Consider the following 20,000-nt stretch of genomic DNA (forward strand, 5'->3'; position numbering starts at 1 on the left):
TCTCGGACAATCGTTAAAATGTAAACAATGGTAGTGATTCGTAGACACAGCAAACTACACAGGTTTTACTATCGACGGTATGTGTCTAAATAAAATACCCACTGTTCAACCGCTTGGTCAATAGAACTGACACAGAAAACTATGTATAGATAGTATACGCTTGGCTAAGAAGCTCATAACATTGCCATCCGGAAGTATAACGGACCAACACACAAAACTGTGTGTATCCATGAACGTTTATAGTCAGGTCAATACAGTTCAGTGAGCATTACTCATAAACGCGGATGGCAAAAAACAAAAACAAAGACCTGAGTGACGTCATCTTCGAACTATCTATAAATGTAAGCGTTTAAAATCTGATCGAGAAAATCGTGTGATAACTAGTCACCCATCTGGCGGTATAAAACAATAACAATGATCAGAGAGAGGGCGATTTCATTCACGTTACTGTTTATAAACAACCAAATATGTTTGTCCGAGTACGTGTGAGGGTGTGTCACAAATTTTAAGTTTTGATTGGTCAAAATTCTACTGGTTAATTGGACCAAAGAACGTGTAGGTAACGATTGTTATGTTACCAAGAGCTCTAACTTCCCGCTTTTGGTGAAGCCAAGCATCTTCCGTCTTCTACTCGTATTTTCTTCATTGTATCAGTAAGCCTAGCGCGCATGATACACGCGGAGCACACCCACCTCGCTTTCTCGCCTGGCACGCGACAATAGCATTGCGGTTAAGAGAAGTGAGAGCTCTTGGTAACTACGTTACCCTACACACTCTTTGATTGGACCAACTAGATCAATATGGCAACATAGCGGTGAATCTAAAACAGGAGATGAATCATTGATGTTTGCTTCTAGCCCCATTCCTCATCAACTTTACTTTTTGGCTTTGCTTTGAGCATTTATATAGCGCAATATCCATTAAACCTTTCATTATATTACCAACTACAGCAACATTGTCACATTTGTTACGACACAATATACATTTTTCTTATTCAGATTTATTTCGTACGTCACAAACTTTGAAGAATGATCTTTGTTTAATTAATAGGAACATAAAGTTGTTTTGTAGAGAGCTTTTTTGAGTTTAAAAAATCAATTTTTCTGCTGGGTAAGCCAAGCCTGCCATTTTGGGAAAATACTGAAAACGATCGGTAAGGAGAGAGAGTTAAAACATGTTCCGAGCGATTTACAAGGGGTCTCCTGACCGACAAGAAAACTTATCACATAGGACAACACGTGACGCCTCGATATTAGACCTATATATAGATAGTTCGAAGATGACGTCACTCAGGTCTTTGTTATTGTTTTTTGCCATCCGCGTTTATGAGTAATGCTCACTGAACTGTATTAACCCGACTATAAACGTTCATGGATACACACCGTTTTGGGTGTTGGTCCGTTATACTTCCGGATGGCAATGTTATGAGCTTCTTAGCCAAGCGCATACTATAATTTTTTTCGATATAGACAACGTTGTTCGTGGCCAGGTACTCATTTTATACCTGAGTGCAGTGAAAGAATATGAGTAAAGAGTGTTTTCCAAGGACTCAAAGCGGTTACACATAGACATTAACGACGTTAGGAAATTCATTAGTTTTTTGTTTTTTTTCTGCTTTCGCGGCCGCAACATCACATGTCATCATCATCATCATCATCATCATCATCATCATCATCATCATCATCATCATCATCATCATCATCATCATCATCATCATCATCAGTGAACGGGAAAAAACTCCACAAAATGTGACGATTCTGAAAAGTCGTAGAGTGTCAGTTTTTATTTCAACTTTCAGTTGGATTCGAAATAGTTTATCTACGTGAAAAGTTAAAACTCTGAAGGGTAACATTCCTCAAAGGCAGACTTGATGACTGCCAGATAAATATAAACATTTGATACAAATGAACAGTACTGAATAGCTAAAAAAAATAAAAAAATAAAGACGAAACAGCCCACCCCCCCCCCCCCCCCCCCCGGCCCCGCAAATAAAAAACGACGAACAAAAAATGATCCGCTAACTCCCCCAAAAACAAACAAAAACACCCCCCCCCCCTCCCCACAAAAAACCCCCCAAAGAAAATGAAAACAAAATACAAAAACAAAACAAATTGAAAGAGAAACGAGAAAAACCCCTCCTCCTCCATCTTAAAAACAAAAAAAAAACAACAAAAAAACAAAAAAAAACAAAAACAAAACAAAACCAAACAAAAACAAACGAAAACGAAAACAACTAAAAACAAAACACTTGTTTTTTTCTATTTCTTTCCCTGTAGAATGAATGAATCTGACGTCACTGAGCGTTTTGTTCTTGTTTTTAGTCGACCAGTCGGTTGTTACGTTCTTTAAGTCCTCTCAACCAGGCTGTAGACGGTAAATGCTACGCATAGTTTTGTATGTTTAGAAGATTGATCTGGAGGGCAAAACCTAAACGCATTCCACCACTTCTCGTACTGTTCGAATTAATTTTAAAAGAGTAGAGACATTGTGTTTATAGGGAATAAGATTAGCGGAAGAGTAGCGTCCCTTGATTGGACGTCACCCATAGTCTGTGACGTCACCGGCGGAAAAGTTATTAGAGAGAGAACGTCATGTTGGTTGTGCGCATGCGTCTCTCGTCCTCTTTTTTTATTCTACATCACATCAGTAAAAATAACCCAATATGAGCAAAATGGGTTTGGTCGGAATAGGCTTCAACAGTCGTGATGTCACTTCCCTCGTAATGACACAAAGTAACTTAGTAACTGGTTCTAAACTATCGGAACAATGGCCCTTATGAAATATTTCTCCGACGTGCATAAAAGTGTATCCAGGGGAGAAAAGCGTTATACATCTGATCATGTTTTGACTTTTATACATTTTGATCACATGACATGTGAAAAAGTTCTCGTCAGCATGAAGAATAAAAAGTACCGATTTTCTTTGTTTGGAACCAAGCTGCTGGTTGCTGGGCGGACGTGACATCAGACTATTGAATCCAATTCCACGACCTTTTGTGAAAGTAGCTTTGTATAAAGAATTCCATTTTCTCAAAACTTAATTAATTAATACACCGAAGAATTTTAAAAAAGTCGAATTCTCTGAAAAATTAAATTCTCGAGAAGTTGATTGAGTTCAAAAGTCTTCACAATAGAAATGGCCCGTTTTGCCGCCACATCGACCAGTCCCCAATCGTTAATTGCCGTTTGGGGCGGCTAATGGAAAGTATAAGGGCTATTTTGTGAGCAAAGAATATCGAAATCAGCCCTTAATCCCCTCTTTAATCTATTTTGATGAGGGGGGATTAAGTTGTTTCACGGACTGGCACACCCGGGCACCGGAAAGCCTTTACAGGCAGCCAGCCATGGAGAGAACGAACGAGAACCGTGACCGTAACTATCGTCAAATGACAAAACTACGTTCATATTTTTCAGAAAGAAACAACAGATTTCATTTCATAAGTCCATCCATTGAATATAAGGCCAAACGTTTTAAAAATTCTTAAACTCGAGACGTAAAAATTGAAATCTCATCTTCATAATTTTTGGACAATTTAGGGTAATTTTAATCGACCAGTAAATAAATGAAGTAAAATTTTTATGGCCAAATTCTTTAAAAGCATTTTGTCAGTTTAGCTTAAAATAAGCCAATCAATCTACTACCAAAAGCCAAAGCAGCGAATGAAACGTCCGATCGATTTCAAAGTCTATATTATCATTGACGATTGTTTTGGGTCGCGACTGCCTCAGTAAATTGATACATTTTAACCTTTCATCGACGAGAATGACTTTCTTTAAAAATTCATAATTCATACCATGAGTTATTAAATTTAAACCAATAAATTATGTGCAGACCTAGTAGGCTTTTATCAAGCCTGCAGTAACAGTACTAGTTCATTGGAACCCTGGGTCTCTACACAATGAATCTGTAACTCTAGTATGTACTGGTTAAAATTTCTAGGCAAGACAACATCGAACGAACTTCAACCATAAAGGGTTAAATTAAAGATTCAAAGAGAGGAACGGATTAGATAGGAAAAAGGAATGAATGACGTAGAAATAATATTTGTCTTTAATTGGCGAGATAACGATTTTTTAAAATGTTATTATTTTGTCTGTGTTGATTTTACATACATTTATTTTTTTTTTAATCTGACTTAAGTTGTGAATGTCTTAGATATTTCTAAAAGTAATCAGACTATATTTACACAACTTTTATATCGGTTTTTCATGCTAACGTACACACACCTCATCGCTTCATTAGGCGGCCGTCACCACATAGTTTGAGGCATTCTTCATGAACAAACATGCTGGTATATGTTGATGCTATACGGTCCAGAGGAAATTGTTCAACATATCTACCAATCAAAACAATAACAATCTACACACAAAAAGCCAATATATAACCAACCGTGTAACATTGGCAGAACACAATTTCTGTATGTTCAACACAAATACCAACCAAAACAATAATAATCTACACACAAAAGTCAATATCATCACCGTGTTACATTAGCAAAGCACAGTTTCTGTATGTTCAATATAATATGTACCAACCAATATTATAATAATCTAAACACAAAAGTCAACATTAGCTAAACACAATTTCTGTTTTTGGTTACATGGTAAGCGGCATCACGATCTTGCATAAATTATGTTGTGGCCTTGCAGACTTTTGGATATCATGTATTTATTCTTTATTTAATTGTCCGTTTATTATCTATTTATTCATTTTATTTATTTATTTATTTATTTATTTATTTATTTATTTATTTATTTATATATTTATTTATTTATTTTTTAAATTAATTAATTTATTAATTTATTTATTTAAAGATTCATTTATCTATTTTGAGACAGATCATCTAATAAAGTCGAGAAAATAACGATAAGTTACGAATTGTCCCAAAACGTCCACAGTATTTGTCTTCGTTCAATAAATTGAAGGTTACATTTCAATACGTATATCTAGTTATTTTTTCCACCGAGCTTCAAGCAGCAACATTTTCATTATTCTAATAAAGGCGTCACGTTATAAGTTGTAACAATGAGATTTTATGCGGGGAAATAAATGTGGTCAGGATGATTTAATGAAGGATCTAATGTCATGAAGACTGAGATCCTCATGCGGGTTAATATAAGAGACAGCAAGTCATCCATTGTCTTTGTAATATATAATATGCATAATATAAGAATGACGATCAACTATATATTATTGCGCTTGGTGTCGATGTAAAAAATAAGTTATCTGAGAAAAGTAATTTCTCGCATTCATTGTAGTTTGACATCCACCCCTCATCTCTCTCCCTCTCCCTACCCCTCTCTTTATCTCTCTTTCTCTCTCTCCCTCCCTCCCTCCTTCTCTCTCTCTCTCTCTCTCTCTCTCTCTCTCTCTCTCTCTCTCTCTCTTTCTCTCTCTCGCTCGCCCCTCATTCTCTTCCCACCGAAAACTAGCTTTGTACAAATTTCAGCCCACCAAACTATCTGTGAGTAGATCACAGCGGCAATTTGTTGACATGGCAAATAACATGTTTGAAGAAGATCATTAAATCAATTAACTAAATAGATCTAGCTGCTTTTCTAGATTATATCTGGCAGTGTAGTTTATAATCGTTCTTTGTCTAAGAGAGGAAGAGAGAGAGAGAGAGAGAGAGAGAGAGAGAGAGAGAGAGAGAGAGGAAATAAGTAGGAGTGAAATATCTGTTCAATGTTATAGTTATCATATAACATTATAATAAGTGTAACTAAATGACAAATTGCCATATTTATGGACAATAAAGATCTATTATTACTATTTACCTTTTGCTTTGACTAGACTGATACTGCCAAAGTCAAGTTTTGATGTCTTGAAATTGGTGCATTCTTCGTTTGTTATCTTATTCACAAAACCTTGAGCAAACAAATTAAATAGATCTACAATACAAATCAGCCTTATCGATGGGAACAATACAGTAATGGTAGAATAAATATCGTGATTTTTCTATTTTTGGACAATCCACGTGACAGGAAGAAAATGTTTATCTAGATTTTTTTGGGTCTTTAAAACACAGTCTTGGAAAAGGCACTAAGAGTACGCGTATATTATAGGTATTACAGGCATTGGTCCTCAGAGTTACGAGATCCATGGAACAAGACTTTATCCAAGTTTCCAAAGCATCAACGTACACTAACCACTAGTTGCTACCTTTTGGACAAGACGCTAATCCATCGCAAGCACTGCCCACCATATCTAAAATATCCAGCCGATTGATGGTTACAGCCTTACTAAAAAAATCAAATAAAAATAAAAATAAAAGGAAAAAAAGGATTTATCTAAAATTTGGACAAGGAAACTTGTCCTTCAAATATTCTTTGATTCGAATGACTCTCATTTTGGCAAAAATTCTCAAACCTTCGCGAAGTCCCAGGTTTGAGAGTTTTGTTTCTTTTCTAATTTCCAAGATGAGAGTTATTTTAATCGAATAAATTGGCCAGAAAACTCGTCCTACGAATATCGATCGATTAAAATAACTCTCATCTTGGAAATTAATAAAAGAATCAAAACTCTCAAACCTGGGACTTTGCGAAGGTTTGAGAGTTTTTGCCAAAAGGGGTCAGAAAAAAAAATAAAATAACTAAAAAAAAAAAAAAGATTCGATCCACACGGCCCCCCGATACCAGTCCCGTTGTTCTACCTCTTAGCATTTCAGAATGATTTCATAAATTTCATTCATCTTGTATGAAAAAGTACGATTTTTGTTTGAGTATTAGCAGGTCGACCAAACATTAACATTTCATTCAACTCTCATTCATTGATTCCATTTAATAAACACCAAGTGAAGCCTTACAGTCAATCTATATTAGAGTTAGAATAGCATTGTTGTCAAAGGGGTTGACGGTGTGGAGTATACTGGTGGAGTCTTTTCAAATCAATCAATGAATGGACTCAATAGCATTCATTGCTTTAAACAAGGTGAACCGCGTACTTAGGTGAAGACAATTAATTGTGTTATGAAAGAAATTATTTTCATCAACAAATCAAAGAAGTAAAATCAATAATAAAGCAAGGCAAACAACGAAAATAATAATGATAATAAAAACTAAATATAAACTAATAGAAAAGCGGGTCGACGCGACAAGAGCCGGTTTTTACGGGTTTTGAGACTAATGTGCTGGTATGTGGTTTGTGGTATGACACTCGCCTTCGGACTGGAAGTTCCAGGGTTCGCGTCTTGCTCTGAGCGGTGAATAGTTGAGTTTCTGGAAAAGGCTCTTTACATACATTGCGGCCTAATACTCTTTCACATGTAAAAAAAAGGAAAAAAGAAAACTGTCCGAAGCGGGGCTTGAACCCGTGACCTCCATAATAATTGTACAATGCCTTAATCACTCGACCACCTCGCCCTTTGAGCCAGAAACAAATTTCGACTCAACCCGAGTTCAAACCTACCTCTTGTTTACCTATTAGTTGTGTGATCAATCTAGTCATTGGATTCAATAGTCTGCTGTCACGTCGCCCAGCAACGTCGGCAATCGTGGTTCTAAACAAAGAAAATCGGTACTTTTTATTCTTCATACTGGTTAAAACTTTTCATGTGATCATAATGTATAAAAGTCAAAGCATGATCAGATTTATTATGTTGTTTTCCTCTGGATACACTTTTATGCTCGTCAGAGAAATATTTTATAAGGGCGTCCGCCATTGTTCTGATAGTTTAGAGCCAGTTACTAAGTTACCATTCGTCATTACGAGTGAAGTGACGTCATGACTGTTGAAGGTTATTGAGATATCGTGACATTCAAAATAGTAATTGGTTTGAGGCATTACGTGAATAGCCATACTATGGCCTTGTAAAAACAGATGTAGATAATGAGATTCTGTGTATTTTAATCTCAGTTTAAATAAATGTTTTTCTTCGAAAATGTGACGAAATCAGGACTAGAAAATTGACAACGGGATCTGGATAGATAGAACTAAGCTATGACACTATTTTTTGTTGTTGTGAAGATTCTTTCCCTTTGTAATGCGCGCAAGGGGAGAGATAATTTTAACTCAGCTGAAAATATTTACATCAGATTACCGATCGCAAATAGTTATAGATAGTATGCGCTTGGCTAAGAAGGTCAAAATATTGCCATCCGGAAGTATAACGGACCAACACACAAAACCGTGTGTATCCATGAACGTTTATAGCCAGGTTAATACAGTTCAGTGAGCAATACTCATAAACGCGGATGGCAAAAAAAAAAAAAAAAAAAAAAAAAAAAAAACAAAGACCTGAGTGACGTCAACTTCGAACTATCGAGATGTTTGTTTTAAACTTTGTTATGAGGAAGTTATTGTGGCTTTGGTTTGAGAACAGTTCCATTATATCGATGAGACCGTGACCATTTGGTGATAAGACCTATCCAATACGATTCAATAGTCTGATGTCACGCCTCCCGGCAACGGCGGCCATCTTGGTTCTAAACAAAGAAAATCATTCCTTTTTATTTTTCATGCTGGCTAGAACTTTTCATATGCCTTGTGATCAGAATGTGTAAAAGTCAAAACATGATCAAATTTATGTTTTTTTTCCCTCTGGTATACGCTTTTATGCTCGACGGAGAAATATTTCTTACGGGCGTCCGCCATTGTTCCGATAGTTTAGAGCCGGTGTTACTAAGTTACCATGCGTCATTAGGAAGGAAGTGACGTTACGACTGTTGAATCCTATAAGAATGCTGGTTTGAATCATTGAAAATGTCACTACATTTTAATTGGTTGACAAAAATAAAAGTGTGAGAAATCGCTGACTGTAAACAACTCATATTATATTCCAACGAAAGGTGTATTGTTAACGATAACCTCCAACTGAAATGTTTTAATTTGTAAAATGCATTTAATCCAACATGGTGTTAACAGTATTTAAAAACCTTATCATTTTTTATTTGTTTGTCATGAGTTTGTATAGATGGTATGCACTTGGCTAAGAAGCTCACAACATTGCCATCCGGAAGTATAACGGACCAACACACAAAACTGTGTGTATCCATGAACGTTTATAGTCAGGTTAATACAGTTCAGTGAGCATTACTCATAAACGCGGATGACAGAAAACAATAACAAAGACCTGAGTGACGTCATCTTCGAACTATCTGTAGATAGTATCATCAGGACTTGTTGACCTGAAGGCAGGAATGGTGCGGTGGACTGATTGGTCTGATGGGAATTCACTACTGACAAGAATAATGCCGAGCTCTAAATAAATATGCGTATTATAATTTTGGCCAGGACACTCGTCCTTCAAAAATCAATGTATTAAAATGACTCATCTTGCTAAAAACTCTCAAACCTTGGACTTCTAGGAATTCCCAGGTTTGAGACTTTTTGACAAGATAAAAATCTACAACGACAACAACAACGACTACTACTACTACTACTACTACTACTACTACTACTACTACTACTACTACTACTGCCACCACTACTACCACTACTACCACCACTACTACTACTTCTACTACTACTACTACTACTACTACTACTACTACTACTACTACTACTACTATACTACTACTACTACTACTACTACTACTACTACAACTACTACTACTACACTACCACCACTACTACTACTACTACTACTACTACTACTACTACTACTACTACTACTACTACTACTACACTACTACTACACTACTACCACTACTACCACTACTACTACTACTACTACTACTACTACTACTACTACTACTACCTACTACTACTACTACTACTACTACTACTACTACTACTACTACTACTACTACTACTACTACTACTACACCACACCACCACACTACTACTACTACTACTACTACTACTACTACACTACTACTACTACTACTACTACCACACTACTACCACTACTACCACTACTACCTACTACTACTACTACTACTACTACTACTACTACTACTACTACTACTACTACTACTACTACTACTACTACTACTACTACTACTACTACTACTACTACTACTACTACTATTACTATTACTATACTACTAACAATACAAAATCACTACCTCATTACAATTACATATATAAGCATCAATGCTTTCATCTCCTAGTTAATACCATATCAAGATACTTTATCGTTCACCGCCAAAGTCAAAGAATACCTCACTCAACCCCCTCAATATAATATAGATTGGTATTACGTATACCTCTCGATGGATTATAGCGCTTTCTATGGATCCACGATAGGCGCTGCGTGATCGACCGATCGCGCAAATCGACAGAACGCGCCTAAAATTAATCATTCATAAAATCTTTAAGACAAAAAAGTGACCATTCACTTTTAGAGTTGCAAATTCATTGATGTTATGCTTTGGTGAAATTAGTTTTAATTTTTTTTTAAATTGAGCTTTATACAGCGCAATATCCACTAAATGTGCTCAAAGCGCTTTACAAGGGGTCCCTGGTCAACAGCAACATTCAACAAGTCGGACGGGACATGACGCATGTTAGGCCATATTACATTTTTCGGACAAAGACAACGCTGTTAACGGCCAGGTACTCATTTTACACCTGAGTACGGTGAGAGAATGTGAGTAAAGAGTCTTTTCCAAGGACTCAACTATGCGCCGAGCGCGAGGCTCGAACCCAGGACCTTCCAATCCGAAAGCGAGTGTCATACCACTAGACCACATAGCCGCATTTAGGTAATATACTCACGTACAACATCCGCCAGCCGAATATAACATAACGACACACGACATTATGTGTATTCTTGAACGTTTATAGTCTGATTGATGTAATTTAGTGAGAACTAATCATGAGAATGACTGTCTACAAACTATAAAAGAACTGAGTGACGTCAACTGCGTTCCTTTTAAATTCAACTTGAACTTGTGCGGCTATGTGGTCTTGTGGTATGACACTCGCTTTCGGATCGGAAGGCCCTGGGTTCGAGCCTCGCGCTCGGCGCATAGTTGAGTCCTTGTAAAAGGCTCTTTACTCACATTCTCTCATCGTACTCAGGTGTAAAATGAGTACCTGGCCGTTAACAGCGTTATCTTTGTCCGGAAAATTGTAATATCGCCTCACAGGCGTCATTTCCCGTTCTTTATGTTAAATATTGCTGTTGACCAGGGACCCCTTTGTAAAGCGCTTTGAGCACATTTAGTGGATATCGCGCTATATAAAAAGCTCAATTATTTATCATTTTTTAAACTATACATATATATATATATATATCAACTATATAGCGCAATATCCATTAAACGTGCTCAAAGCGCTTTTAAAGGAGTCCCTTACCTACAGTAACATTTAACATGTAGAATAAAGACATTACGCCTGTGTTGCCGTTTTTCGGACAGAAACAACGCTGTTAACGGCCAGGTACTCATTTTACACATGAGTACGATGAGAGATTGTGAGTAAAGAGCCTTTTCCAAGGACGAGGTTCGAACCCAGGAGCTTCCGATCCGAAAGCGAGTGTCATACCACTAGACCACATGGCCGTAGAATTATATTTTACAATCAATTCTGGTGTTAAAATATAATCGAACGCCGCCTGTAAAGAGGCTCGAAGAGTGTGACCGTAACACGCCTTGCTTGCTGTGTTGACACACGTAGAAGGTTACTGTGTAATACGATATGAGCTTTCCGCTCACGCCACTTTACACGTGCTTTACATGGCCATTGATTAGTACTCACGTCAGGAATACAAATATTACAGTACAGATAGTGTCAAAACGACTCAAGTACAAGTTTTTAAACATTGTAAGGATGCCATTTGGTTCACTTCGATGCTTATAGATAGAATGAAGTTAACGTCAATCGAGTCTTTGTTATTGTTTTTTGCCATCCGCGTTTATGAGTAATTCTCACTAAACTGTATTAACCAGATAAACGTTCAAGGTTACACCTAGTTTTGTGTGTTGGTCCGTTATATAGATAGTATGCGCTTGGCTAAGAAGCTCATAACATTGCCGTCCTGAATTAAAACGGACCAACACACAAAACTGTGTGTAACCATGAACGTTTAAAGTCAGGTTAATACAGTTTTGTGAGAATTACTCATAAACGCGGATGGCAAAAAACAATAACAAAGACCCGAGTGACGTCAAATTCGAACTATCTATAAATAGAATGAAGTTTACGTCAATCGAGTCTTTGTTATTGCTTACAGCCATCCGGGTTTATGAGTAATTCTCACTAAACTGTATTAACAAGACTTAAAAGTTCAAGATTACACATAGATTTGTGTGTTGGTCCGTTATATTTTCGGATGGCAATGTTGTGAGCTTCTTAGCGAAGCGCATACTATCTATAAGTCAACTGCATTGAATCTAGGTCTATAGATTGTATGCGCTTGGCTAAGAAGTTCATAACATTGCCATCCGGAAGTATAACGGACCAACACACAAAACTGTGTGTATCCATGAACGTTTATAGTCTGGATAATACAGTTCAGTGAGCATTACTCATAAACGCGGATGGCAAAAAACAACAACAAAGACCTGAGTGACGTCATCTTTGAACTATCTATAGATTGATCATAAAAAGAACTCATTTGAGATTTGTCGAAGGAATAAAAAACCCCACTAATCCTTGAATCCATCGTATCATTTAAATAACCAGCCCGAGTTCCTGCCAAATGTTGTCAGTGCATTCCAACAATAAATAACGATGTGATATTAATCAAATGGAAGCTTAAATTTAATATACGAGAACAGATAAAATGGAAGTTTCAGGTTTCCCCTTTATCAGCAAAACAGGATGAATGAAACACTACAGACGAATTGGATAAATAATCTCAAATGTCTGGAGGGTTTCATTCATTCTGTTTTGTTGATAAAGGGGAAACCTGGAGCGTCCATTTGATCTGATTTTGTATATTGAATTGAAGCTGACATTCAATTTCACATTGTTATTTATTCCTTCGAGCTTCGAGCAGGGCCCTTAAATGACCTAAATAGTGTCGAAAGCGCCGTTAAACACCTAAAAACAAACAAAAAACAAGCAGAGCTTCGAGTAGCAACATTTACATTACTCAGAGCATCCTAGCAATTTGCTATTGGTAGAATTCTTGTTATCTTATACACATTATCTATATCATCGTCATGGTATTACAGAATAAAATAACAATCTCACCCTCCTTCTCTTTCTATTGCTTTCCATCTTCTATTCCTCTTTATCTACTTCACTTCCTCTTGTTTTCTTCTTAAATTCTCCACCACCACAATCACTACCTGTACCACCACCACCACTATCAAATTATATCCATCGTCGTCGTCGTCATCATCATCATCATCCTGATCATCCTGATCATCATCATCATCATCATCATCATCATCCTGATCATCCTGATCATCATCATCATCATCATCATCATCATCATCATCATCATCATCATCATCATCATCATATCATCATCACATCCCACCACCACACACCACACCACCACCACCATCATCATCATCATCATCATCATCATCATCATCATCATCATCATCATCATCATCATCATCATCATCATCATCATCATCATCATCATCATCATCATCATCATCAAAACACCACTTACCTTTAATCGTGTTATCGAGTAGCTCACAGTACTGTTATTAGAACTCCCATTAACAGAATTGCCGGATATCGTTTTGTCATAGTCATTGCCATTGTCATTCTCCATAATGAATTAATAATATGATTTACTATAAGGACTAATTCAAAACTAGAGGAGCCTAAATGAGCCAGTAAAATGGAGAGAATAATCAAGTGAGCAGATGTGACTCATATATAAGGGAACAACACAAACTAATTCATACGAGGAAAAAACAATCACGCTTGTTTTCGTCTTTATTTTACTTTCAATGTCTATACGTATTGTCAAGAACGTGGAGTTTTCACGTCAGGAAAAAACAGTGGAGCAGGTCCTTATATCAATAATAATGATAAATATAGGATATTATGGAGAAGTGGCAGGTGGAATTAGAGAATACAAATGTCACGATGACATCGCCAAACTCGGGGTCGAGTTGACATGGCACCCTCCAAGCAACGTGGGCGCCGTGTGGCACCGTAGCCATCGTTATGTTATAGCCGATACTGAAATCCAAAAGGACTGGCAGTTTGACGTCATTATTTGTTTTTTTTTTTCACCGCCTAGTGAGTTGTCGTTAGTAGAGCTCATGGGAACAAGTTATTTCATTGGTTGAAATATTGAATACAACTCACGATTTGTTTGCTTTTGTGGCAAAAGACTGGCACTTTGACGTCATTATTTTTTTTTTTCACCGCCTAGTGAGTTGTCGTTAGTAGAGCTCATGGGAACAAGTTATTTCATTGGTTGAACTATTGGATACAACTCACGATTTGTTTGCTTTTGTGGCAAAAGACTGGCATTTTGACGTTATTTTTTGGTCAGTGTCAGGCATTAACTTTACGAAGGCCACGGTGGCATCCTCCCAGCAATGTGAGTGCCGTGTGGCACCCTCCAAGCAATGTGAGTGCCGTGTGGCACCCTCTAAGCAATGTGAGTGCCGTGTGGCACCCTCCAAGCAATGTGAGTGCCGTGTGGCACCCTCCAAGCAATGTGAGTGCCCTGTGGCACCCTCCAAGCAATGTGAGTGCCGTATGGCACCCTCCAAGCAATGTGAGTGCCGTATGGCACCCTCCAAGCAATGTGAGTGCCGTGTGGCACCCTTCAAGCAATGTGAGTGCCGTGTGGCACCCTCCAAGCAATGTGAGTGCCGTGTGGCACCCTCCAAGCAATGTGAGTGCCCGTGTGGCACCCTCCAAGCAATGTGAGTGCGTATGGCACCCTCCAAGCAATGTGAGTGCGTGTGGCACCCTCCAAGCAATGTGAGTGCCGTGTGGCACCCTCCAAGCAATGTGAGTGCCCTGTGGCACCCTCCAAGCAATGTGAGTGCCGTATGGCACCCTCCAAGCAATGTGAGTGCCGTATGGCACCCTCCAAGCAATGTGAGTGCCGTGTGGCACCCTTCAAGCAATGTGAGTGCCGTGTGGCACCCTCCAAGCAATGTGAGTGCCGTGTGACACCCTCCAAGCAATGTGAGTGCCGCGTGGCACCCTCCAAGCACAGTGAGTGCGTGTGGAACCCTCCAAGCACTGTGAGTGCCGTATGGCACCCTCCAAGCAATGTGAGTGCCGTATAGCACCCTCCAAGCAATGTGAGTGCCGTGTGGCACCCTCCAAGCAATGTGAGTGCCGTGTGGCACCCTCCAAGCAATGTGAGTGCCGTGTGACCGTGTGGCACCCTCCAAGCAATGTGAGCGCCGTGTCAATTAAATCCCGGGTTTGGCTCTGACACCGTGACATTAAAAAAAATTCAACATCGATAAGGTGATACGATTGATACGTTAAGGTGCCAAAAAAACCCCATAAAAATCCACTGAAAAAGACACCGAAAAAGTCAGCATTTCTCGATACGTCCCCCCCCCCCCCCCCAGTCCGGTGTCTTTGTATTGGACAAACTACACAGACGTGACAAGCAAGTCGTCGGGTCGATTCCACGACAACTGGCCGATATTTATTTGTGTTGCTATTTCAGTCTTAAATCGTCCTCGTCCTTTACAGGACAGTAATTTCCCATAATACCATATTGCTATAACACAACGATCTCTTTGTTTTCACTCTTTCCCAATATATATATATATATATATATATATATATATATATATATATATATATATATATAATATATATATAATATATATATATATATATAACCGTGTTTGATACAATAATAATAATAATAATAATAATAATAATAATAATAATAATAATAATAATAATAATAATAGATCTTTATTGTCCATAAATATGGCAATTTGTCATTTAGTTACACTTGTTATAACGTTAAACGATAACTGTAAGATTGAACAGATATTTCACTCCTACTTATTTTCTCTCTCTCTCTCTCTCTCTCTCTCTCTCTCTCTCTCTCTCTCTCTTCCTCTCTTTCTTTCACACGTATCTTTCACATGCCTATATATATGCCTATCAAAACAAGATACAACCTCCACACCTCAACATTTAGAAACACTAACAAAAAAACATCCACAAAACTCAGCGAACATATTTGGAAATTAAAAGACAACAAAATAGACCACAACATTTCATGGAAAATTTTATCTAAAGCAACAGGATACACACCAACATCAAAACAATGTAGCTTATGCCTGGAAGAAAAATATACCATAATCAAACATCCTCATGAAGCCACACTCAACATGAAAAATGAGATATACGGAAGGTGTCCCCATCGGCGCAAATTCTTGTTAAGCAACTTTAAACCGGAACCACTTCAAGAAACAACAACAGTCAACAAAACAACTCAGTCCTGACGATGGCAAATTAAGCCTGAAACATTAATGTAGACTGTCTCAAACATTGTGGTAAATATTTTAAATAATAATAATTCGCTCCATTACTGCATGTCGAGCACTTTTCGTACCATATTTGTATCAAACACGATTCAATATATATATATATATATATAGCCATGGCTTAAACATCTCAAGTCAGGATGTTATATTATAATGTGTAAACGTGACTTTAAATAAAGAAACTCTTGACTTTACTATAAACAAGAAATGAAGTGAGTAGGAAAGTGCCAGAAAACAACAGAGAATAAAAACTTCGCGGCGGCGATGGGGGCTCGAACCCGCGGCCTTTATGGTACGACAACTCCGCCTGGCCAGGGAGATTGTGACTCTACCGTATAAACTATCCACTTTACTATTCAAACTGCTAAAGACTATAATAATAATAATAATAATAATAATAATAATAATAATAATAATAATAATAATAATAATAATAATAATAATAATAATAATAATAATAATAAAATCTAAACATCTAAATCGGTAAAAACTCCACCACCGCACAAGTAACGAAGCCATCGTTATGTTATAGCCTGATACTGAAATCCAAAAGGACTGGCATTTTGACGTCATTATTAGGTTTTTGCACCGTCTAGTGAGTTGTCGTTAGTAGAGCTCATGGAAACAAGTTATTTTCATTGGTTGAACTATTGAATACAACTCACGATTTGTTTTCTTTTGTGGCAAAAGATTGGCATTTTGACGTCATTTTTTTGGTCAGTATCAGGCCAAAACATTACGAAGGCCACGCAAGTAAAGGCACACGTATAAAATATTATCGTTTCCTGAACACAACTTTCTACTACTGTAGTCACGAATAAGGAAGGAACCCAAGCAAGTTTCGAACCCGTCGATATCCATGTAAGATAAATCCAAAACCCAAATAAGTCCGATTCATGCGTTAGAAGTCACCAAGGAGGCGGAACTCGATGTGTCGGAAGTCAAAGAATAACAGGGTTTGTGTCTGACTGACTGACATGACGTCCTGCCTACTCTGTGTGGGTGGAAACATGGAAATCGATATATTATTGGTTCACCGTATCGATATATTATGAATGAAAGGGAAATGAAATGTGTGAGATGTGTTGATGTTCATACCATGAACCAAACTGAGCATTGTTTACCTCACATGAATTGCCTTTAATTTGGACAATAAAGATTCTTCTTCTTCTTCTTCTTCTTCTTCTTCTTCTTCTTCTTCTTCTTCTTCTTCTTCTTCTTCTTCTTCTTCTTCTTCTTTTTATTTTATTATTATTATTATTATTATTATTATTATTATATTATTATTATTATTATTATTATTATTATTATTATTATTATTGATTATTATTATTATTATTATTATTTATTATTATTATATTATTATTATTATTATTATTATTATTATTATTATTATTATTATTATTATTATTATTATTATTATTATTATTATTATTATTATTATTATGACAAGTCAATCTATTGGATAAACCAATCGCTTGACAAAGACTTGTTCTGAGTTGACAGATTGTCCTTTATACGCACCCCCCTCCCCCCTCCCCCCCTCCCCGACCCCCCCCCCCCCCCCCCCCCCGCCCCACAAAAAAACCCCGCAAAAAAACCCAACTAAATAAATAAACGCCATGAATTATCTGTTTGATTTCAATCCATTTTCCCTCCAATAATTTTATTTTGATTTATTGATATATAACAGATAAAGAACAACACCTGATATTATACTTTTGAGATAACATGGAGACACCGTTGCCATGGAGATAGTTTCTTCCAAAAACGGCCTCGACTTTTTCTATTTGGTTCTAGAGTTTTTTCTCTCTTTTAATTAAAGAGTTTAATCCAAAGGTCATTTTTACAGAACTGAAACAATTTTAATTTTAATTTTAGAAAGAAAATAATAATTAAAAAATAATTTTACTTGGAGAGGGAGGTGGGGAGGGGAGTTCTTTCACCGCAAAGTAATTTCAATAATAGGATTCAATAGTCGTAACGTCACTTCCTTCCTAATGACGCATGGTAACTTAGTAACACTGGCTCTAAACTATCGGAACAATGGCGGACAACCTTATGAAATATTTCTACGACGAGCATAAAAGTGTATCCAGAGGAGAAAAACATTATAAATGTGATCTTGTTTTGACTTTTACACATTCTGATCACAAGACATATGAAAGGTTCTAGCCAGCATGAAGAATAAAAAAGTAATGATTTTCTTTGTTTAGAACCAAGATGGCCGCCGTTGCCGGGCGGCGTAACATCAGACTACTGAATCCAATTATCATCAACTGAACACAGGGGAAGTCACTCACATTCGACAAGAACGAAAATAGAACGTCATCTAAGACAAATTATTTGTCAAAAATAAAAGAGAAATACAAAAACAAAGAAGACGCAAGTTTTTGTCAACCCGAGCCGGTGTTCAAATGATATGGTAATTCAGAAAAGCGAGTGGAGCAGGCACTTATGTTGGTAACAACAAGAGATTGGTTCGTGGATAGCTCATATGGTAGAGTCACGCTCTCACCGGCCAGGCGGAGTTGTCGTACCAATAAGGTCGCGGGTTCAAACCCCCATCAACCGCCGAACATTTTTTATTCTCTATTGTCTTCTGGCACTTTTCTATTCACTTCATCTCTTGTTGCTACATGAAATGTCACTTATCAATATCCTGGTACCCGGAGGTGTTGGTGCAATACAGTGGATTCCTGTTATAGCCAACACCACGGGACCAGAAAGATTGGTTGACTTAAAGCAAGGTTGACTTTATCCATACATTACTAAACTAGATCTTTTATATAGTGCAATATCCACTAAATGTGCTCAAAGCGCTTTACAGAAGGTCACTGACCAACAGCAACACGTAACATGGAGAACGAGACATGACGCCTGTTAGGCGATATTACATTTTCTTTCCGACAGAGACAACGCTGTTGACGGCCAGGTACTCATTTTACACATGAGAGAATGTGAGTAAATAGTCTTTTTTTAAGGACTCAACAATGCGCCGAGCGAGGCTCTAACTCCTGGACCCTCCGATCCGAAAGAGAGTGTCATACCACAAGTCCACATAGCCACACAAATATTACTAAATGAACACACTTATTTAGATAAAGAAGAGAAAATCTGAGATCAGCAATGAATGTTGACTTTAAGTAGAAGTTGACTTAAAGAGCGTTGGTATTGTGTGGATTCAACAAGAGATGAAGTGAATAGAAAAGTGCCAGAAGACAATAGAGAATAAAAAAATTTCGGCAGTTGATGGGGTTTGAACCCGCTACCTTATTGGTACGACAACTCCGCCTGGCCGGTGAGAGCGTGACTCTACCGTATGAGCTATCCAGGAACCCAAAAAAAAAAATCGTATCAAACTCAGGTCATTCATTGCTAGATCCCTCTCTCACCGACTACTGTTCAAACACCATCAACCTCCGACAAATTTTATTCTCTATTGTCTTCTGGCACTTTTCTATTCACTTCATCTCTTGTTGTTACCAACATAAGTGCCTGCTCCACTCACTTTTCTGTATTATGTGGATTCTACTGTATCAGTAATACTGTCATGAATACCCGACAGTTAGTGTACCGTTACACCAAATACATATTGATACAACGGATAATCGCCATGGAGTAGAATTGATATTGCTTGCACTCCAAACACCTCTTGCT

The 20,000-nt window shown here is 37.4% G+C and overlaps 1 protein-coding gene across 6 annotated transcripts in view; it reads right to left on the minus strand.

Moving 5' to 3' along the window:
- LOC144957769 (uncharacterized) overlaps window positions 1–20,000 on the minus strand; it is a 56,081-nt gene that overhangs the window by 18,272 nt on the left and 17,809 nt on the right. The window contains exons 1-2 of one of the 6 annotated variants that reach the window (XM_078889183.1): window positions 17,188–17,317; window positions 13,517–13,673 (exon numbers count right to left, since the gene is read on the minus strand). The exons of 4 other annotated variants lie outside the window; for them this stretch is intronic. In XM_078889183.1, coding sequence (XP_078745309.1) covers window positions 13,517–13,621 — 105 coding nt within the window. In that variant the 5' untranslated portion in view covers window positions 13,622–13,673; window positions 17,188–17,317. Of the gene's footprint in view, window positions 1–13,516; window positions 13,691–17,187; window positions 17,318–20,000 lie in introns of those variants that run through there. One more of the 6 variants, XM_078889184.1, reaches the window with a different exon arrangement.

Source organism: Berghia stephanieae, chromosome 12 (genome assembly GCF_034508935.2).
Source record: "Berghia stephanieae isolate SIO BIC M18660-M18661 chromosome 12, UCSD_Bste_1.3, whole genome shotgun sequence".
NCBI lineage: Eukaryota > Metazoa > Mollusca > Gastropoda > Nudibranchia > Aeolidiidae > Berghia > Berghia stephanieae.